A 23,955-nucleotide genomic window follows, 5' to 3' on the forward strand; every position below is an offset into this window, starting at 1 on the left:
CCCAAGATACTGAAAGGAGAAAAGAACACTTTTACAAATGACTGTTGGATTCTCAGCATGAATGTCTCCGGCTTTGCAAATTTTTCTTGACCAGTTTAATCACATATTGTCTCCCCTGCCATTTTGGTACACACTTGAATCATACAAGCTCACAGAATGCAACACCAATAGAAACGCTAGCTTAATTCAAATATAATCAGCAATCAAAAATTTTCAGAAAAGCACCTCATGCAATGAACTCCCAAAGTAGGTGAAAATGACTTTGGTATTTAAGGTATTATTGTTACTAACACTGTTATTACCTGTGCTATTTTTTCTTTGTCTGGCAGGTATATATTTTGAAAAGAAAAATAACTAAAATTTGGTTTGGAAGAAATCTTGTCCCTTCATAACACAACACATGAATCAGTCAGAATTACTGCTACATTCATCCTGTTTTTATTGTTTTCACTTTAATGTGACCATGGAAACATGGATAGTAGCTAATAAATCCTTGATGATACTCAGGCTGCATTTGATTTTACAGTCCTCCTGTATCTATTGTTAATGTTGTGTTAATTGCAACCCATAATTTACCAGATGGCAACAGTAGGTTAGTGTCATGTACTTTTTTATTCAGACATGTATATAATAGATGCTTCGCATCTGTTGAATGAATGATTGTGAGAATAAAGAAATGAATAAATGGTGAATAAAACCAATCAGGCTAAAGCTTAAACATGAACTCTGGGCAATGCTGTTTAAGGGAAAAGAATTCCACTGTGGGCAACTCAGAATCCTTGTTAGAAAACATCTGTTCAAAAGAGGACTCAACTTTCCCTTAATATTGGAGCAGCTTTAGGCTTCTGGCATTCCTGGAAACAGACGTTATTTAAAGCTGAATCCCAGAGGAGGGTATCTGATGAGATGGCCCAAAGGATTCCAGGCACCTGACTTTTTTACCCCAAGTGCCAGCTATGTTTTCTTACTCCCTAAAGATTTTAAGAAAGGAGACTGAAAAAGAACCAGTTACAAGGGAAGGGAAACAAAGAACTCAGCATCCAAGGTCCATCTCATATCTGCAGGACTGGCGACATAATTTGAGAGAAGCTCAGGGCATAAATGCGAAGTCCCTGTTTCAAAAGCATTAAGAATTTCAAGATTGTGAGGAAGAGCATTAAACCAAGCATGGGGTCCTTCATAAGTGCAAGGCCATTTATGACTACACAAGTTACACACTCATAAAACTAGCCTTGCATATGTGTGCTAAGTCTCTTGTTTCTGAGCAAAGAACACTGAATAGGTCTGATGCAAGCAATTTTTATTCTAATGTAGTGCCATTCAATAGAACTTCCTGCAATGATTGAAATGGTCTATATCTACGCTAACACATAGCCATTAACTGCCTAAGTCTGCTGAGCACTTAAAATGTGACTAGAGGGACTTGAAATTCTAGTAATGCCACTGAAGAATTATAATTTAATTTTATTTAATTTTACCTAACATAAATTTAAATAGCGACATGCGAACGTGGCTAGTGGTTACCATGTTGGACATGGAAGATTAATGAATCAACCAACCTGCAGATAGTAAAGAAAATAATTTCATATGGAATTTGTAGTGATTTTTATAGCAATGACATTTGTAACAATTTGTAGCGATGAAAAGCAAACAATGCCTTTTATGTCAACTGTTTTGAACAACTGACAACAGCTAAGTTTGCCTGTTGTCCTAACAGAAAGTTGCAGAATATCTTCAAAACTCATAAATAGAACAAGAAATTTCTTTAAGATGCAGAACTGTGAAATTTGGAGGAGATCCCTGCCTCCAAAATTTCCTAAGGATAGAGAGTTTCCATGGCAACAGAGAATCCATCCAAATGTAATTAGAAGTGAATGACTAGGGTATCTGTATCATTCAGTCCTAGTACATTTTACCTTTAATTATATTTTTCTAAGCTCCTGATGTGCTAATATGTCAGACAATATTTGTTCAGGACTGAGGCTGACAAATCCTTGTAGGAGGCAAAAGAGGACAAGAGTCATTTTGAAGGAACATTAGGAACTCGGCAGATATAATAAAACAAGAAGATGTGTTCTTTTGCTCCTCTTTGGAATTCCTTCAAGTAATGATGAGAAGGCTAGCCATTCTTTTAGGGTTTTCCACCTCTTTCAAGACTCTCCCTTGAGTCCCAGGAAACATCTGCCCTGGTTCCCCAGCTGGTTCCAGTGTCGCAGCCAATTCTGCCAATGGTTCAGGGCTTCTTTCGTGCCTTTGCCACCTGGCCCCAGGCCCTGGCCACGGGCAGCTTTGGGAGGTCCTAGAGGTCCTGGCAGGCAGGCAGTCTGACAAACATAAACAACCACTATTGTCCTGGTTTAAAATAGATGCTGAGAAATCAGTTTTGTTGTGCATGACGTTTGTGGGGGAAAAAAAAGTCCGTAATTTAAAAAAATTACACAATGAGTACCAGTGGTGTGAGTGAATGAGAAGAGTTCCTTGCATCTTTGTTTTGTTTTAGTTACAAATCACACGTCCCTGAGTGGGGAATGAAAACACGGGGAATTGCTAAAGTGAGCTAATTTACTGCTAGAAAAAACAACCAGAGCAACCACCAGACCAAAATCACTCTCCAAAGGAAATAAAGTGAATGCTTTAAATAGCGATTGTCTGTATTTAGGATGTGGGGAGAATCCAGCCACATGGGGCCACGCTGGTGGCAAATGAGGCAAAAGGAAGGAATGAAATGAGGGAGGAAGGAGGGAAGAGTGTGATGGAACTTTGAACTGGTCTAAAGGGGACGACTGATGTCTATCCTGAATCCTCCATTCAGTTGTTACAGGGTAAACTCCATAATTACTTATCTGCTCTCAGTCTGGCCACAGGGCAACAGTAACCTGGGTTTTCTTCAGTTTATATCATTCAGCCATAAAGCTGGCAAAAAATCAGAAGTCTGGCTCTTTGGGCAGCAAGTATTATGAGTATCACATACGTTAAAGGAAAAGCCTTAATTCACTGATTCTCAGCAGTAAAGGGTTAGCTACAATCTGCAGTGGAAGGAGGTTCTTGAATTTCCAGATCAGGGGAAAGACTAGTGTTTTCTACAGAGATCCACATCCACATATAGATTTTGAAGTACTCTCATGGGGTGGGGCCCTATTTTCCTTCTTTTGAAATGTTCTATGTACAATAAAAATTTGCCAGTGGAACCACATTGCTCGTGTGAAAGACAAGGAGTCAGGAAAAATGTTTCCACTCTTCTTAGAAATGCCTCTTTCATTTCCTTAAATCTAGAACAGCAGTTCCTGTGTTTGGTCTCTTGAGACAAACTTTTTTGAAGTATCAAAACCTATTTTTGTGGAATGCCCATGATGGAGACTTACCTGATTGCCTCCCGTGATTAGATTAGGGGTAGATGTTTTTGGCAAGGATACCATGTAGGTGACATGAGGTGTTTCTCACTGTGTCACAGCAGATGACCATGATGGATTTTGGTGCCATTGGTGGTGGTACTAAGTTTGATCATTTGATTCATTTGGTGTCAGCCACATCTTTCCACTGAAAAGCTACTTCTTCCCCTTAGCAATTAAGAAACAATTTATGGAATGATGCATTGAGACCATATGAATGTTTCATTTCCCCATACTCTTTTTTCCCAGTGGTCTTAGCGTTCTTTGTTGATCTTTGCCTGAATCTGCTCTTGTGTGGGGGATTGCAAAATGACCATTTCCTGATTCTATGTCTTTCTATATTTATTAACTAGCATTCTCCTGTAAAAAATGGCTAATCTTCCACCCTTTACTTTTAGTGATATTTTAAAATATCACTATGGACTCTTGGATTCAGTTTTTTGGACCTCTTTTTTGTTGGATATCAAAACATTTGTCTCCTTTTGAGATATATTTTGTCTTGAGATATACTTTATATATATATATTTAATATATATATTATATTGTCTTGAGATATATTTACTAAATTAGTAACTTGTGAAACACTAGTCCTGCGAAATGCTTTGGAGATAAGGCATTCTATGGTCAAATAATGTGGGGACAGAAAAGTATCTGCCATTGCTCTTGAAGTTACAGAATATACATTAGGATATTGAAGACCTCAAGGAACTACAGTAGAGAGCCTACTGGACTTTGTTAAAACCAGGTGTTTCTCAAACTTATGTGATCATGGAATCCCCCCTTTTTTTTTCTTTTGGTAAAATACATTTAGGGAAACCCTGGCCAAGAGCCAAACTTATCAATTAAATGTTTCAATAATAATATGAAACAAAGACTAATGAATAATGGTAGTTGTATTTCTATTTGTTCCACAATTTCTGTATGATTAAAATAATTATTCTACAATTATTCTATGCTAAGGCCAACTCAGCATACCATTTAGGGACTGGGGTTCAAGAACAACCCTGAAGTAAGGAAAGACTTCTTTAAAAGAATGCAAAAATTAATTAATCATAAAAGAGAAGATTGACTTCATTAGAATTAAGGACTTCTGTTTATCAAAAGGCTGCAAGACTGCAAAAAGGCAAACTCTGCACTGAGATAGTATATTTGCAAATATACATCCAGGAAATATAAAGAACTAATACTAATATACAAGAAAAAGACAAACAACCCATTTAAACAATGGGCAAAAGACACGAACAGGTACATCACAAAAGAGGATAACCAATGGCCAATTAGCATATGAATATTACTGACCTTAGAGGAGAAGTAAAATCCACAATGACATACCACCACACACCCACCAGAATAACTAAAATGAAAGCCCCTGACAGCTCTAGGTATGCGTGTGGGTGTCTGGAGTAGGTAGACACTGCGAGGCACTGCCTGGATCTCCTTTCAATGAAGTGATTGTTGTCCCAGATTCTTAGAGTGCTGACAACCTCCATCCCCAGTTCTTTCACAACTGCACCAGCTACATCTCATCCAAGGTCACAGTGACCATTGGATGGACAGCACAAAGGACTAGCCTACTTGGCCCAACTCGTGATAATTTCAAGGGGCCATTCTAATTCCCGGTACCCCAGGTGTGGTTGGCTCTGCACTGCAGCTCAATTTCTCTCTCCCTCTGTCCATCTTCCTTCCTTCCACTCCCTTTCCCAGGGGTTGATCCCAGGGGCAATAAACATCCTACACACCAAGCTCTGTTGAGGAGCCTTCTTCCCAGGGAGCCCATCCTGTGCCATATGCAACTGGAGCTCTACTCACTGCTTGTTACAGTACAACCACTCGAGAAAACTGTCTGCTGTGACCCAGACATCCCACTCCCAGATATTTACCTAGGAGAAATGAGCATTGGACCTGACCCACCAAAAGTCATCCACAAGAATGTTTATAGCAGCTTCCTTTCATAATACACCCAAAGTGTAAACAACCCAAATGTCCACCAACTGTAGACTGTATGAATAACTTAAGTATGTTCACACACAGGAGTACAGTACAGTGATAAGAAAGGACAAGCTACGATTACGTGTGGCTGAAGCTCACAGACATAATGCTGAGCAAAAGAAGCTAGACACAGAAGAGCACATACTGCAGGATTTAACTTACAGGAAGCTCAGGAACTGGCAAAACTAACCCATGGTGATAGATGTCAGAATGGTGGTTACCTCCGGGGTGTGGGTATCGACTGAGAAGGAGCATGAAGCAGCCCTCTGGAGTGAAAGGAATGTTCTATATGTTGATGTGGTTGGTGGCTACATCATAAAAGTTCACTGAGGCATATACACTTAGTTTTGGGTATTTTACTATACGTATGTCGTTAGTCAGGTTTAAAAAAAAAAACCTTCAAGCTGCAGTAAACTCCTTATTAGCCCACTGCAGATTAACTGGTTTGTACAATAAATTTGGTTAAGATGCTACAGTGGCCCAATGTTGTCGCCTTCCAGGGACAGTGGGGTGGGAGTGGGGTTAGTAATAAGGCAGCTCTTTCCACTCAGATGTCTACCAACAGATCTTATCAGATGCCTCTTAATTACCAAGGCCATTTGGGAGAAAATCTGTCCAGGGAGGAAAGTAATCTTATTTCATGGGCTGCTAGGATAATCCACAAACCAAAGCAGTTAACCTGTAACCAGGCAAATCCAATAAATTGACAATAAATCAGCCATCACTAGACATTTACACTGCTTTGTTATTGATAATTATGAACCAGTTTTACAAAGAAGAAAAAAAGGAGTCAGTTACTATTTTTAAAGTTAATTTCATTAATGTCTTAGTCAGCCTTGATCAAGAGAGGTTAAAGAGGTAACTAAAAGTTAAGACTTAACCTTCCCACCTCTCACTGCAAATAGCAGAATAACTCCTAGGACCCACCAGTAGAAGAATACTCTGTTGAAATGCTAGTTTATCATTTAATAAGGGCCAGTTTCCTTTGAGTTCTGTAGGGTAGATGGATATTTGGGAAATTGTCTCACTTTAATCGGGAAAACTAAATTTAACCTAGGCTCATTTAATATTCAATATCTAAACATAATTGGTTCTTGCCTTCTGAGTTAACACTGTAGTTAATAAGGACTTCCTGCATGTCTGTGGTACACTGGGCATTTATTTCCTTTCTGGATTTAGTGCTGCACGTGATGGTAGGGGAGGGACTGAAGTCAAGATAAATGGGAGAAAGAGAGTACACAGTGAAATTGTAATTCTCTAAGTAGGGAGATAATATGTAATAAAATTCACAGTGCATATTAGGTAGGTTTCTAAAATGGCACCCAATGTTCCCTGCTTCCTGGTATCATGCCTGTGTTGGTCAGGGTTCTCTGGAGAAAAAGATCAAAAGGATCAATTGATCTATTGATCTATCTACTTACCCACCTATGTATGTATCTCCTTTTTTTTTTTTTTTATCATCTACTTATATAGAAAGGAAGATTTATTACATGGAGTTGGCTTATGAGATTGTGAGTAAGTCCCAAGACCGGTAGGGTGAGTCTGCAAGCTGGAGACCTGGAAGAGCCAATAACCTAGCACCAGTTTGAGTCTGAAGCCTGAGAACCAGGAGAACCAATGACGCAGTTCCAGTCCGAAGGCTGGCAGACCCCAGGTCCAGGAAGAGCCAGTGTTTCAGTCTGAGTTCCACTGCCAGAGAAGGCCAATGTTCTTGTTTGAAGACTGATCGGCGAGAATTCACTCTGACTTGGAGGGAGGTCAGCCTTTTGTACTAGTCAGGTCTTCAATGGACTGGAGGAGGCCTACCCATATTAGGGAGGGTAACTTGCTTTACTCAATCTAGCTGTTTAAATGTTGATCTCATCCAGAAATACACTCACAGAAACTCCCAGAAAAACGTTTGACCAAATATCTGGGCACCCCATGGCCCAGTCAGGTTGACATGTAAAATTAACCATCACAGGAGTTTTGTGTAATCTCCTCCTGGGTGTGGGCTGAATCGAGTGGCTGGCTTTTAACTGAGAACAAGGCAAAAGGGAGTGAAGTTATCATTTATGAGATTAAAAATATTAAGACGCAACTTGCGCCTTGCTCACACCCCTCTCCTGCTTTCTCACTTGCCTGCTAGGATGAAGCCAGCAGCAGGCAGCCTTCAGTCAACAGCCAGTAAGGAAGCGAGGTCCTCAGTCTGACAGCCCGAGGGAAACTGAGTCCTGCCAACAACCGCTGTGGGAGCTTGGAGTGGATCCATCTCAAATTCAGCCTCAAGATGACTACAAGCCCAGCCCAAAGCCTTGTGTGTGAGTGACCACTCATGCCTGGATGCCTGACTCCTAGAAACTGTGAGATAATAAGTATTTGCTGCATTAAGCCACTAAGTTGTGGGGGGGGGAGGCATTTGTTACACAGCAATAGTAACTAACACAGAGTGCATAAATGAACTGAAAGGCAGTGAGTCATGATGCAAACAAAATTAAGTGAGGGAAAAAGGAATTCGAACTCTGCTTACAGAAGGTGTTGTGGGCTCTGGTGGAGGATAGGTTGTCCTTCCACCTTATTTGTCTGCACGGCATCTCTCTCTACCTCTCTCCGGAGGAGGTCAGCTGGTGGAGGATGGGCCAGTTAAGCCGCCTTTAAGCCACACTAGCTGGCTGCCTAGATGGCCCCCTCCAGAAAAAGGGCCAGGGTCTCCCTGCCCTTCTTCCTTCTCCCTTATGAAATGAGGTGAGTCTGGAGGCAGCTCCCCAGTGAGCATCCTCTGCCTGGAAGCCCTCCTCCCATCTTCCCATCCTCCCATCAGGACTGGGTGGATAGCCAAGGGACCATCTTGCTAGACATCAGGGCAAACTGGCTTTTTCCCTTTTGGTTCTTCACACCAGCAGAGGTGCTTTGGCCTTTTCTTTCCCTGGCAGGGGCAAGATTCAGCAGTCAGATTCAGGCTCCAAGATGGAAGAAGACAGAGGTCTTTGGTTTGCTTCTCATTCTAGGTTCCTCTGGTGACCCGAGTCTGTGGGGCTCATCAGCGTACCAGTGTCTTGCACTGCAGCTTTACAACGAAACCTCCAGCGAGTAACTGACATTCTCTCGCACTGATGTTTTAGGGGGTGTGTGTGTGTGTGATCATGTGAGGGTGGGTACACATGAGCTTACACCTCCCTCAGGGTGACACGGATTCAGGGATTCTTGGATATTTTGACCAATGCTTTCTTAATGGTACCCCCAACTCATCATTTCCTGACATGGGCCAAGGTCAAGGAGATGGTGAGTCACATGCAACAGGGTGGGTGCCGTGGTGTGGGACCCAGACTGCTGCTAATGACACTCTGTTGTGAGCTGGCCTAGGAGTAGAAATAGACACTGGGCAGTGTAGGCTTTAGGGAGAAAACTGTCATTATTTCAGATGACTTCTTTTCTTTTGGTTTTACCTTCTGCCTTCTTCTTCTTGTCTTTCTTAAAAAGGTAAGCTCTGAGGGCCGAGCTTAAGTATGGGTCTGAGGAAAGTGGACAGAGAGCACGGTGTCTTTTCTCTGTCTCAAGACCGGACTTCTCAGATTCTAACTGACCCAGGCCCCTCATCTGGACAGAGTCCCCACAGCAAGGTTTGTAGGGCAAATATCTAACTGCATTATTTCCCTAATTTTGCTCCAGAATGTGCTACATATATTATATGAAGAAAGTATCCTGAGGTCAGGATAGTTTTTGAAACATCAGTGGAATTTTTCTGAGTCTTTTCCAAGAAATGAGCTCTATTATGCAGGGCTTTCCAAACTTACTTGACTCTAGAATCATTTTCTGCAAAACATCTCATGGTATGAGACCTCTTCAGAACACATTTGGGGTAAAACTTACCCTGAGAAAGAAATGATGTCCATGTACTGGAACATCCCGCTGGCAGATCTCCCCCTGGAACCTGGACTCAGACTCTAGGCCATGACTTTCCCACTTTCTTACCACACAGATGTAAGAATAAATGAAGCCCCTGGCTGCTTTGGTTCACACTTGTTTATTTCCTGTCTAACTCAGATTTTGTGACTCTCTTCACAGAAATTTTATTATCTTTTCTTGAATAATATATAATTTCTTGGTGTTAGTTGCTCTCCACTAAATGATTTATTATAAAGATACGATACATAAATATATATACAATGGAATACTACTCAGTCATACAAAAGAATGAAATAATGCCACCTGTAGCAACATGGATGGACCCAGAGATTATCATACTAAGTGAGAAAGAGAAAGTCAGACAGAGAAAGACACATACCAGACATCACTCATATGTGGAATCTAAAAAAATGATGCAAGTGAACTTATTTACACAACAGAAAGACATAGAAAATAATCTTATGGTTACCGAACGGGAAAGTGAGGGGAGGCATCAATGAGGAGTCTGGGATTAGCAGATACAAACTATTATATATAAAACAGATAAACAACAAGGTCCTACTGTGTAACATTCAATAGCCTGTAATAACCTACAGTGAAAGAGAGTATGAAAAAGAATATATATATACGTATAACTGAATCACTATGCTGTACACCAGAAACTAACAGAATATTATAAGTCAACTAAACTGCAAAAATAAATAAAACCAATAGAGTGAGGCCACAAAACAGACCAAAAAAAAACAATGATTTATTTCAATCGCTCTAAGTATATGTGAATCTTTCGTTTTGTAGGAGGGTCTCAGAAAATAACCTTCCAATCCTGGTATCTTTAACTATAAATTTCACCAAGACCCCAGAATGTCCAATAGTTAAGTCACGGCACAGACCTAGCATTTATTCTTCAGTGCAGTCTCCGACACGTAGATCCCTCTGCTCCCCTCCTTAGCGTTGCTAGTGTCCCTCAGTTAGCCCAGTGCCCCCACTGCCCACTCTCCAGGAGCTAGCCCCGTGCAGATCCTACTGTTGGCTTGAACGCTTCCTTAGGAAGTAGACACGTCTCGCAGCAGAACCCCTGGGGCCCTGAGCACTGCCATTTATCCCCACCCATCACACAGGCTCAAGTTCCCAGGGTGGAAGAGCCAAGGCTGGTCACCTTGGCTTTGGAGGCAAAGAACACGCCAGCCGCGGTCTCTGTGGACTGTGCCCAGCACCTCGGTGTGTCCCGGGTTACTGGAGCCCTGGCATGGAAAAGTAGGAAAGGTCCAAATGAATTAATTCCTGCCAGTAGGCTAATTCTTACCTGCCTTGAGGTAAAGGGAAAGGCAAGGAGAGAAGACTAGTGCTAGAGACTGAATGTTTCTGTCCTCTCAAAACTCACACATTGAAACTCAGTCCCTAATGTGATGGATTAGGAGGTGAGGCCCTTGGGAGGTGATTAGGTCATGAGGGTGGAGTCCTCGTGAATGGGATTAGTGCTCCGATGAAAGAGACCTCAGGGAGCTGCCTTCTCCCTTCTGCCATGTGAGGTTACAGTGAAGCCAGCAGCCTGCAAGGTGGAAGTGGGCCCTCACCGGACACCAAATCTGCCAGAGTCTTGATATTGGACTTTGAAGATTCCAGAACTGTGAGAAATAGCTGTTTGCTGTATAAGCCATCCAGTCGATGGTATTTGTTACGGCAGCCTGAATGGACCAAGACAATGAAGACACCTTTGATGTCACGGATTTTGTGTATGTACCTGTGTATTGCCGTACCATGCTAGATGTACGGGTAACCCTCAGCAAGTAACAGGTGAATGAGCCTGGAATGCGTAAATACCATTTAAGGAAAAGGAAAACAAAAACAAAAACAAAAACAGTGGGGGAAAAGCAATTTAAAATGAGAAGAGTTTACATCTCAACTCTGCCATTTTTATTAGTTGAGTGACCACGGGTGATTCATTTTTAGTATTTAGAGCCAGTTTTTATAAGCAACATGGGGTTATTTATCCTTCTCCTTAGATGTGTATTGTGTATCTGCTTATCTGCACATGCAGAGAAAGAAGTCTGGAATGTATTACATCAAATGTTAACACAGTTGTTTTGGGAATTTGGAAATTGGGTAGCTTTTCCCTTTCTTTGTTGTATTTTTCACTAAAACCTGATTTTTTAATGGTAAAATTGTAAAGCACACCCCAAGTACTGTCAATGTAAAATTGTAATCATATGATACGTTAATGAAATCTTTGATGCTTCTGAGTTTTTGAACTAGGAAGATCTTTTAAAAACTCCCATAAACCAAGTATCACTCTTCCAGTTTCTTTTTTCCTACTTTGCATGTACTAAATAGGTCTTCATACTTAATCTTTCAAGCAGGCAGTCTTCTATCCTTTCCTTCACTAACTAAGCTTGGAAGAATCCTTAGAAGGTAACATGGAGACTATCGCTCTAAGACAATATTGAGACAAATAACACATCACCTTACCTGGAAGAGCAGCAGATCTTTTAAAACCTAATACTTCAAAAGAAAAAACAAAAAACAAACATCAGGAAAAAAAAGTTAATACAGACAAATGTAAAACCAGTTTAAATTATCCATTTAACAAACGAAGTGCCACTATATTTTACTCAAAGTTACATGGAACCACAGATACTTAAGAAACAAGAGGTCAGCAGCCTTTTTAGAAAGTTTGTGACAATTTTCTCTGCTTCACAGGTCCCAGAGGTTAGGCAGGTTCCCAACTGGTGGCACGTTATTCCTTCAGCTATTTATGTTTTTATTCTTGGACTTCTAACAATCAATAAACTGTACAACTTGGGAGAATTTCCAAATACTATTTTTCAGCCACAGAGAAATTCTCCCAATTGAAATTAGAATTTGGCATGTCTGAATATTTCACAAATGCTTCAAATGAGATTATGAAGCTAACCAGCAGATATTTATTTATTATACTAAAAGACAGACACATGTTCCTTTAAATATTTGAGATTCTGTCTACAGTGTCTCTGTTATATTCATTCAAATTATTCTTACATTCTGAAACAATAAGGCTTCTAAACTGGTGGAATGTTGCCAGGGGATTTCAACAGAGTTTGAAGGCAACATCACCAAAAGGCATAGTTTAAATTGGCTTAGGGAATGAATGGGCCCCTTATCAGAGCAGCTGAAGGCTGTATATAATTAACAGCATCTGTCGACATGCACAGGGCCCCGCAGAGAGAGCAGGCAGGCCCCATAGCTCTACTGACAGCAACCACCAGCTCTGGAACCTTAAAATCCACAAGACCTAAACAAAAAGACAGCCCTAAGCCATCACTAGATGGACACTGATACATTTTAGAGATACTAGCAGGGCCATAAAGCAATTGCTAATTAACGTTAATTATTCAGAATTCAGGACAATTCTGTGAGTGTCAACACTGAAATTTCAGACTAGCCAGCTATCGTCAAAAATATAAAATACTATTTATGAAGTTTATATTTGTAATTACTGATTTAAAAAATTTTTCTCATGTTAATTTAATTTTTAGAGTATGAAAATGATCTACTAACCTTGCTTTTTAAATGATGAATTCTCAATTTAATTCAGCTTCAATATTTCTGTAAGAAGAGTATTCAATTCGTTTTTTACTTTTTCTAAAAACTATATATTAAATACATTTCACTCATAAACATGTACAAAACAACAATGAAAATCCAGAGGAAATTTCATTAAATAAATTTATTTGTTAAAATAATTTAACTCCAAATACAACTGTTGAATTTGCATTGAGTTATAACTACAATTCATGTTTTAATTGAAATGTCAAGGTTTAACAACTGACATTGTTACAAAACAATAAACTGTTGTTCAATTTTAAATGGTCAGTTGTATTAGAGCTCAACAATTAACTGTGAACTATATTTATCTCTAGGAAACCCCAAATCAATAAGGATAAGTCTGTTTCCAAAACCCACTGCAGTCATTCTTGAAACCCTGATCAAGATTTGACAGATGCACAATAACACGTTAATTAAAAAAAAAAAAGACCCCCATAGTCTTTAACATCTGATTGGCTAAGGAGACAATTAAAGCTTACCCAAGTGCTAGTACAAGACTGAGAAGAACAAAAAACTAAAAAGTGAAACAAACAGACAAAAAAACCAATGGCAACAAGCAAAATCAGCACTTTCATATTCATACATATAGACACCATTCCCACTGGACAACTCTTGAAAAACAAACGGCAGACATCCTTAGGCAACATTTCTTTGTATAGAAAAGCAAATATCAGTAGTTTTACCACAGAAAAGTGATGGCATCTGCAGCGATTCGAGTCAAAAGTTCAGTCCTATTTCTACAAACCAAAGGAGAAAATCATCAAAGCACCTTTCAATAGTTCAAGAAAGATTTTATGTAATACTTCTGATCAGATGCTGGCTTGTTTTGTGTAAGTTGAACAAAAGGAAAAGGCAACGGTTACCATCACTATCACAGCTTAAAAGAACCAAAAAAGTTGCAACATAAAAGAAAAAAACTTTTAAAAATGCTGCCTTTGTGTAAAAGTAAACCAAGACAAAACAAACAAACAAAAAAAACAAAAGAAAACCTTGTCACAATAGCTAAAGAAAAAGTGGGTCTTTGGATCAAACCATAACATTTTTAAGGCATGTTAGAAAAACGTTCACTTATCTAGTTGCTAGTCTGATCAGGGCAGAAAATAAACAGTGACACGAGGTCACCAACTTTTAGCCACTATCATTTCATGTGCCAACAAGTTGAATCTTCCTGTTCTTAGGCTTTGTATTAACATCTCAACAAACACATTCACTCAAGCTGAGTTATAGTCACACCAGATGGAATACCAACAGTGAGAGCACATGAGGGTTTCCACGTTTCTGGGTATTTTTGATGCTTTGTCACTAAATACGTAGGGCTGTGTGGAAACACGGACCAGGCAGCCAAATCAGTTATTATTAACATCTTTACAGTAAAAAAAAAAACACCTTAAGTGTCTGACACAAACACTTCTAAAACCCCAATTTTAGGTCATCTTTTCCGCTTGGTTTTGCCATACCTTTCATATTATTTAACTTATTTTTCTTCTCTGCATAGCAATCCACAATGTAGAACTGTAGAATCTTTATAGATGTTTCCAGTATATAATCTTAGTTGTCATAAGTTGCTATTAAATATGGAATTCTAAAAAAAAGAATCATTCTGAGAGGTTAGAGGCTTCAGAACTCAAACAATGCACTAACAAATATTTCTATTTCAGTTGATGAAATCATACTTGAATCTCTGATTAATCACCTTTTGCACGATGCAATTTGTTTCAACAAGACTGGTTAGAACTTTCTGTCCTATAAACAAGGTGCTCCATAATCAGGGATTATATAAAAACTACATTAAAGAACACAAATATTCATAATTCAAAGGCTTTTGACCACCACAGCCTGGTTTTACCCAAATTATCTGTTTTCTCATCTATGAAAAGTACTAGCTAACTTTTTTTCTCTCTTCCAAAACTTAATGCCAGTTTACTAAACATGTGGGGGGCTACTGTTGATTTCAATAATGTATAAAAAAAACACTTAAATAATTTAAGAGAAAAAAAAGTTTTTGATACACTATATTCTGCAGTACAGACTCTCAGTATAGGCAATTATCTCTGACTTGTGCCAAATTCTTAGGAACAATAAACACACATGCACACGCACTCTTCGCTCAGTTACACACGTAAGACCAGAGGTTACTTGCACAAGAGTGTGAAACCAATGAAATGTGGGGCAGTATGTAGATCACAGGCTCAGTGATATTGCAGATCTGAAGGCCAAATTCATCTCCAGAGCATCAGCTCAAGATACTCTCCTTAGCACTTCTAACACTGAGGTTAGTCCAAAACCCTCCTGCACTTGATTGTAAAACTTATGAATAGGTTTTTCCTGTGCCATTAGTCATGCAAATGATATAAATACTTTATGGCTCTGAAAGCCAAAAATGTCAGGACTTGACTTGAGCACCTTTTCAAAGCAAAATATTCACTCTAGCTTTATTTGCCACTTCAGTAATCAGGGCAAAATTGTTATAAGAAAATCTTTATATAATTCTCCAGGAAAATTAAAGATAAAAGGCTTTTTTTTGTATGTGTCTCTTACCTTCCACCCTGTAATTTATGTTCTGCTTTGAAGCCCAAATTATTTCACATGGTTATTCAATTTTTTAAATGCCTGCAATAAAGCTCTGCTATAGCCAACTTGATTTCGAAAGCAGGTTAGCCAAGAATCACACCACAACCACAGCCCTTAAAGGCAAGAAGGAATCTGCTGCTTTAAGGAGTGTAAAAATGCAAGATATCTTTACTGTCCTGTGAGGTTTCTGCAAACGGGAACGTATGGATGCAAATGGCTTCGTTTTCCTTACATGATGGTACTAGTTAATCTACTAGAATGCTTCCTGTTAGTAAGGCTACGCAATCTCTTTCCATCACAGTTGTCTCCTTCTTGTTCAGTAAAGTGATAAAGACCAGCCCTGCTTGGTTAAGAGAGGGTAGGTTTGGGGTTTTAACTCAGATCAAACCCTTGTTTTAAGAGTCTCCGTTTTCTGGGCAGAGCAGGTGATAACACATTCTAACGCCAGGTTGTATTTTTACACAACCTGTTCTGACTTTTGCTCTATCAAGGACGGATGTGTGCGTTAGTTCCGTGTCACAAATGAGGATAACATCTACAATTAAGCATCGATTTTGAAAAACAGAAATGTGTCAGCTGAGCAAAGAATCTCTCCCTGTAACGCTGCCGGCGGGTCAGCTGTTGTTCTCTCACTTGACGCAATACGTTGGTTAGAAGCACTGTCTCAGTTCCTGAAATTCAGTACTCTCGTAGGAAAATATTTCTCCTTTACTTATCTCTTTTTTTTTTTCAAAGACGACAAAATATTTCAATTGTAAGTGGTCACGGGCATTCTTCTAGTTTCTCTCCCATGATTATGTTTAACATCTACAACAGTGGCTTCGGTCAACTCAGTGACGATGCCAGCGTAGCTTTCCAAGGAGATCACCCTGTCGACGGACTGGCTATGCCTGGAGTTGCAGGTGCCTAGAGAAGACTGAGGACAATGGTGACAACGGGAGTTACTGGACCCAAATGTTACTCAGAGATATCAACTGACAACCACGGCTCAACTCGGGGCAAGCGCTGCGGCTTCACTGCAGACCGGCCCCCACGTCCTGCAGGCTCGCAGTGGAGCGGACGAGGTGCGCATGGCCAGTGGTCGGGGCGGCTGGGGACCAGGACGGCCCGATGTCACCGCTATTGTATGTTACATGCAGAACAGCACGGGTCGTCCTTGTCGGGCTGAGCCGCATAGTTCATCTGCCTCACGATCTCTGCAAAGAGCTCGTCCACCATCGTCTTGCTCTTCGCTGAGGTCTCCATGAAGGGGCAGCCCCACTCTTCGGCAAGGGCTCTGCCTTCGTTGGATGACACTTCTCTCTCGCTTTCCAGGTCCACTTTGTTCCCGACCAAGATGACTGGCACTTTCTCATACCTACGAGAGAATAAACCAAACACAAACGTGTTGGAGAAGTGAGCGCAAAGTTAAACAGCTCAAAGGTGTCTTCTCATCTCCCCCCTATATTCTACCACCAATATTCTCTTCAGTTGCGTGAAGAATTATTTGCTCCAGTTGGCGTGACATCTGCCTGAAGGCACTGAGAGGCAGCTCTCAACGTGGATCACAAATGGGTTTTTCGAAATGATGTTTTTAATTAATCAATTATACATCTTTTAAAATCAATTTACCTTCCCAGACCTACTTGGAAAATTATTCTCAGAATCTCAGAATAAATCCCATTAGATGGATTAACTTAAACTTTTTTCACTGTTAAGAGATGCTTACTCAAAATCTCAGTTGATGAGGTAATAGCTCTACTGAGTAAACAAATAATTTAATTTTATCTAATTTCAGCATTTTACTACACTCTGAAAGTATCCAAAACGGATCACATTCTAATGGTTCCTAAATGAGAAAAAAGCTAGCAGACAACATTAGGGTGGGACCCACCAAATATGGCTAGACTCTATCCCTTTATAAACTGCAACAGATCAGCCCGCTGAGAGACAATTATTGGTGCTTTTCAACGTGTCAAGGATTAAACCTCTCAATCATTAGCTTTATCTGATGTCATCTCTCCTTTCCCTTCCTAACTAGAGTCGGTGTGCTATAGGCTAAATGTGTGTCCCTTCGAAATTCATATGTTGAAACCCAGTCCCCAGTGTGATGGTACTGAGACCAGGCTTTGGGAAGTGATCAGGTCACGAATGGGCTCAGTACCCTTACAAGAGAGGCCCCAGAGAGCTCTTCTCCCTACAGCCACGTGAAGGCACAGGGAAAAGATGACAGGCCATGAATTAGGGAAGCGGACCCTCACCAGACAGTCCAAGCCTTGATCTCGGACTCTCCAGCCTCCTGAACTGTGAAGAGGAAGTTTCTACTGTGTGAGCCATGCTGTCTATGGTCTTTCTGTTACAGCAGCCAGATGACTAAGACAAGGTGCCAATGAGTAAACATGTTTGGAAAAAGCTAAACTAACAGAAAACAAATAATATGCAAAGAACAAAGAAAGGAGGTCCCAAATCGTTTTGGTACCTAAAGATGATTCCTTCTACCACGTTACTCATGGTGTAAAGACACATGGTGCGACTGTGCACATTTATTTACTATTCTTGGTTATGTTTGTTCTAAGTAATGCTGCTAATACAGTTTCCTAAGGCTGTCATTTTTACTTAATACATCATTTTAAAAGCTTTTTGTGATTTGAGTATAGATCAATATGTGTGTCTGTGTGTTTGTATTTTCCCCTAAGCAGAATGTCTCTCTAACTTATAAAGGCAACAAACTGCCCACAAGTGATAACAGAGGTGACTGGGCGCAGCTAACCTGTTAGAAGAGACACTACACATAGTCAGGATTTACTGAGGCAGGACTCGAACAGCCACAGGAGCCTGAGTAACAGGTCGGTAGTTAATGGGAAGGACAGTACTTCCACGATTTCATCATTCTGTCAAGATGGTTCTCTCTACTCACCCGAACTTACAGAGCAAACTAAATTTCCAACAGTCTCACTTATCCTCTTTGGCACAAGATCAAATGGAGAATGGTCTCAACAAGAGGGCACAGCCCAGACGGTGCACCACGTAGCAACCTGAGACCTACAGACAACTTAAAAATGAGTGGGGATAACAACAAGATCTGCATATTATCACTTTGCAGGAAATGGATGTGGACAATTCCAGCTTACACCGAAGGACTTCACATGCATTCACTGTGTATCGACTGCACTTTCTGCTCTCAGATCATACTGAGAGCTGTGAACATATGACCCAAGAGCTTTTCACATCTTCTGGGGCCCTTACATACAATTTCGTGTACATCCTTGGCCTCTGGGAGGACAAACGGCAGTGAGGATGAAGCTGCACACAGACTATAAATCAGCTGCTTCACAGACAAGCCCTCTTGGCCTGCTGTACAGAGAAGCTGGCAGGGAGCTGACACTGCCAGTCGTGTCGGGGCAAAGTCGTTTCCTAATCTATTTTACTTGCAAAGATGTAACTGCATGTGTTCGTTTTCCTTGTGAGAAGAAATACATCACTGTGTGCTTTAAAATGCTTTGTTTGGCAGCAAAGTAACATGAACATTAATACAATTTAGTAAAATTTATTGATTGAATTTAATTAAGGGGAAAAATTAATTCCAATCTGTTTACAATACCTAATAATAAAAAGGAAAGTGATAAGACATAATTTTCTATCATTAGTCAAGCAATACATATTTTAAGGAATATTTTTCAGTTTAAATACAGTATCATATCATGTTTTATATGTAAAGAAATACATCTTGTGCTTTTAATTAAAAACTACAAATATATGGATTTTCAAAACGTGCAAAAAACCCCAAATCATTCACAGCTGCAGGATACACTAAATCAAGACTCTGAACACATCTTACCAACAGATTCTCAAAAGGGCAACCAGAACACGGCAAACACTGGTCCACGTGCGACAGCATTTAACAACTGTTAAATGAAGATGTCAATGTAGTATCAGAGACCTTGTCCATCACATCACACACTGAACTGTCAGTGGTCTTTCCTAAAAACCAAGACGCTAAAGATGATGGAGAAATTCAGATTAATATCCTCAGAAGACTTAAAAAGACTGAACAAGATGTTCAGAAAAAAAAGGTATTGAGTACACTTCAGGATCCCAGACGGTGATAAATTCTGTGTCTCGTTCTGTGAACATTAATATATGAGACAGGATTTGGAGGCCCAGCTTCCTGTCCCGCCACTGAGAGGCTGCAAGACTGAGCAAATCATTTACTTTTACCCTCCTATATTTCATTTCCTTGTCAGTGAAAAAGGAGTAAGAATATCCGTTCCCACTTAACGCGTAAGGTTCCTGTGAAGGTTGCATGAGATAATCTAGAAAAAGCCCAGGGCTGGATAAACGCAGGGTGGTGTTCTCCCCTCTCCTGCCCGCGGATATGAGACCGCGGGCTCAGTTAAGTGTAAAGTAGGAGGAACTGATGGAGGGAGGTGAGGCGCTCCGGGGTGGGGCCGAACCAACAGGGGTGGTGGTGACGTGGGGGCAGAGGCAGGCGAAAGAGAAAGAGATGGAGTCAAAGGGATACAGCAGCCCCTGACGTCAGCCTCTCCTGCTCTAGTCCCCCGTGCTGGGAACCATCACAACAGGAAAAGCAGAAAAGCCTTCTCCAAACGTGGATACCTGGGGAAAGGGGATCTGAGAAGGTGCTGGGTTGGGAAGACAGAATCAGTCCTCCACATGCAGGGAAGATTTGGAAAAACCTGGGTCCTCCTTAAGGAAAAGGAAAGAAGCAAAGGATTAGGCTGACAGACTAGAGGAGGGCGTGAGGAAACCCGTCTTGCTCTCTGCTGTAGTAACATGATGTATTAATAGACAAGCAAACAAACGCCCAGACCAGGACTTCTGTTCCAGGACTGCCTCTCGCTAGTACTGCAAATTTAGAAAATGAACGTAATCTCCTGGCTCTTCAGTTTCTTGAACTATAAAATGAGCTGGATTAGACAATTCCTAAGGGGTTGTTAAGCTCCAAAGTCGAAAGTCAGAACAGACACGGAGGATCACTCCCTAGCCGACACGGTACGCATACGGAGTCAGGCCAAATGCAGAGGAAACTCATCGGTTCTGTGGGGCCAAGACACTAGGCGACAGAGTTCCGACTCCGCCAGCAGACAGGCACCGCCAGCGCACTCTGCCTTCCAGCAAGGCGACGATGCGCTTGGGACGGGATGCGGGTGATTCCATTTCACTGACAATACTGTTCAAACACAAAAATGTGGGATGGTTTTAACTATGTGAGCACCGAAGACACTACTGAAAACTGCCTGTTGCTGCATAAATAACTAATGATAACCAGCGCGTGTACATTTATTCACTTAACAAATGTTTATTTGATAAGAGCCTGCTAGGTGCTATATACTATTCTAGGCACTTAGGATACATCAATGAACAAAACAAAGAGGAGACAGTCATCAACAATGAACCTAAGTAAGTAAATGATTGGTTTACTAAATGGTGGTAAGTGCAATGGGAAAAAAGACACAGAACAGGAAGGGGGTTGGGAGCACAGGTGCAATCTTCAATCAGACAAGCAGGGGCAGCCTCGTTGGGATGGTGGCAGTGAGCAGAGACGTGAAGGGAGTGAGGGCGTTTGTCAAGCAGGCATCTGGGGAAGAGCGTTCCAGGCAGGACAGGGACCAGGCAGTGTGAAAGCTGGTGGAAGCGTGCGTGGTGGTTGGAGGAAAAGCAAAGGGCCCACAGGGGTCCATCTGTAGAACCTCCTGCCGCTCCTACAGCCAGAAACCCTGCAGCGCAGGACACTTGTTCATTTGAGACTAAATGGAACTTTGGAATCTGGGTGGCAGAAGGGGCCTCAGAAGACAAAAACGAGACATCTACGACAGGGCCAATGGGACTATTTAGGAGGACGAGGCGCTGGGTTAGCAGGTGATGGCAGTGCCTTCATTTCATGCTCTATATTTATTAATTGTTTTGTGAGTTGTCTCCATCTTTTCCCTTTTTCAAACACATCATTTGGGAATGAATTTGAAGATGCAAAATTTCAGAAATATTTATGTATTACTGTTAACCTGATCATGAGTGGGATACCACTTTGTCCACATCTTAAACATCAGCTGGTTTCTCATCACCTTTGGCATATCTTCCCCTGGTATTTCCTTCAAGAGCATGACCACGGTCACACTGTGGATTCTGCAGCTCAAATAATTTTATTTTTGTTTATCGTCTGTGAACTAGCACTCGTTTTTATTAACATGAATCTTCACATTGTTTACTGTATTTATGAGCATGATTACATAATGTACTAATTAATAAAACTAGTTCTTTTAAGCAGCTCTGCTTAATGCATTGAATGGAAGCAGGAGAAATCCTGGCTTGAGTATCACTGAGCTGTGGAATACTGGCGGGCTTCTCAGGGAGGCAGCTTTGTAAATACACATAGTTCAAAAGCATTTGGTGTTTACCGATGGCCTTTATGTAATGGTCCTTTTTTGGTAACTGTCCTGATGTGTGTATACGTGTATTTTATTCTAGTTGTGTCTAAACTTGGCTGTTCACCAAAATAATGTGAGAATCGAAAAATACTGATTCCCAGGACCAACTCCAGAGCTACCGAATCTGAATTTGTGCGACCAGCGCCTATTAAAAAATATGTATCGATATCTCTAAGTTCTGAAGACTGTGAGGTTCAGCAGGGTTAAGGAATACTAACCTAATCTACTACTTTGTGACCCCACAATATTGTATGTGTATAATTCATGGTTTTATACTGTGGCAAGTCCAGGATGGATTTCTTCTTCCCTTCATTTATTCACCGAGCACCGGCTGTGGACAGGTACCGTGACACTCATTTCCTTTAACTTCCTTCTGAGGACATGGTATTGTAGTATATTAAAAGAAGGCCATGCTTCACATGCATTTTATCATGCTGTTCTCTTCTTTGTCACTTTTTCACAAGCAGGTAGAAATATAATTTTCTTTGAATTCAGCAATGAGAATCAGAAATATTTTTACTTACGAGGTTCCCTTGTTCAACCTTCCACCCATTGTTAAAAATCTCATCTGCTGCGAGTCTCAAGGCAAAATGTCAAAACACCTGATGCTTCAATCATTTCCATGACAACCTTACCAAATGGCTCTATTTGAACATCTTCCGTGATGTGGAACTCACGTCTCAGGCAACCCACTCTGTCCTTTCTGTCAGTTCTGCTAAATGTGAGTGTTAAAACGTTTATCCCTGTCTAATGACTGTGATCTCTAACACCTTGTCCCTCCTTCTCACAGGTTCTAGTTTTCACCCTTGAGAATATAAGAATCTTTTTTCCAAAATGAAAATAGGTTTTCTTTCCCCTCCTTGCTTAAATTAAATAAGTAATACATAGTGATTTTTAAAAATCCATGGCAATATTTAAATAGGTGAAGAGGAAAATGAAAACCATTTTTAATCTCACCTCCGTGAGAATAAATGCTATGACTATGTTGGCGTATATCATTTCAGACTATTTTCCTACAGATATCTATATAAATATAGATTTTTATAAAAGGAGATTATACCAATTATATTTTGTAGCTTTGATTTTTACTTAATATCATGGAGTTTGCCATTTCAATGAGTGACATATTATATTAATGGCTAAGTGGTATTCCACTTTATAGAGTGTATACTATGAATGTACCACGATTTAATCACTCCTTCCCCATCAACTTCCCCTCCACTCATTTTTTTTTCACTCACAATCATCAATCTGATGAACTACCCCTAGAAGTGTAACTTCCTTCTCAAAGGTGTGCATAACGCTGCAGAATGAACACATGTGTCTGTCTGGCATACCCTTTGAACCAGAAAAAAATTACATTTCTAGATTAGTTCACCAGATTGCTCTGAACACATATACAGTCTCAAATGACACCCAGAAATTTATACTACAGCCAACAGTGCTTAAGAATGCCTGCTCCCCTCCACCCCAGGACTGATATTTTTAATCTTTCAATAAAGTATTATGGCAGTTCTGAAGAAAGAGAATGGATTTTGGTTAGGAGCTGAAGGCTCCCACCACAGCTTGCTAGCATGAGACATCAATACTTCCCGTAAGGATGGAAAACGTAAGCTACATAAGGCTCCCCTCTTCCTCTAAACTGACTTGCTCTGAAATGACTAAATCTTTCATCTTAAAAGGGTATGTCTGGTAATTTAGCTTGAATAATGAAAGGAAACCACAATCCTCTGCTGCAACTTTCTCTTGGTTTCAGAATGTATACTAAAGAACAGAGAAAAATGTGTAAATGTAATATAAAAATTAAATAAGGCCAGTAACGATACTAAAAAGATATTCAAAGCTAGCAGGATTACTCCACACTGATGCAAATAAAAATAATCAACTTTTATAGAAATTCAGAGCTGACATTAAAAAAAAAAACAGTTTGATTGTGAGGGACCAATTGATCATGACAATGCAACTCAGGCATTTTGAATGTTGTATTAAAAAGCCATTGGAGGGAGAAATTTTTTGTAAAAGACACATCCGATAAAGGACTGTTATCCAAACTATACAAGGAAGTCTTAAAGCTCAATAATAAGAAACAAACAATCTGATTAAAAATTGGGGCC

General features: G+C 40.4%; 1 protein-coding gene across 1 annotated transcript in view; it reads right to left on the reverse strand.

Annotated features, from left to right (window-relative positions):
* Positions 1 to 12,955: 12,955 nt before the first annotated feature.
* Positions 12,956 to 23,955, reverse strand: part of RAP2A (RAP2A, member of RAS oncogene family) — a 36,578-nt gene continuing 25,578 nt past the window's right edge. The window contains exon 2 of the mRNA XM_006195209.3: positions 12,956 to 16,773. Within this exon, the coding sequence (XP_006195271.2) occupies positions 16,536 to 16,773 (238 nt within the window). The 3' untranslated portion in view covers positions 12,956 to 16,535. The remainder of the gene's footprint in view (positions 16,774 to 23,955) is intronic.

The sequence above is a fragment of the Camelus ferus genome, chromosome 14 (assembly GCF_009834535.1).
Source record: "Camelus ferus isolate YT-003-E chromosome 14, BCGSAC_Cfer_1.0, whole genome shotgun sequence".
Lineage (NCBI taxonomy): Eukaryota > Metazoa > Chordata > Mammalia > Artiodactyla > Camelidae > Camelus > Camelus ferus.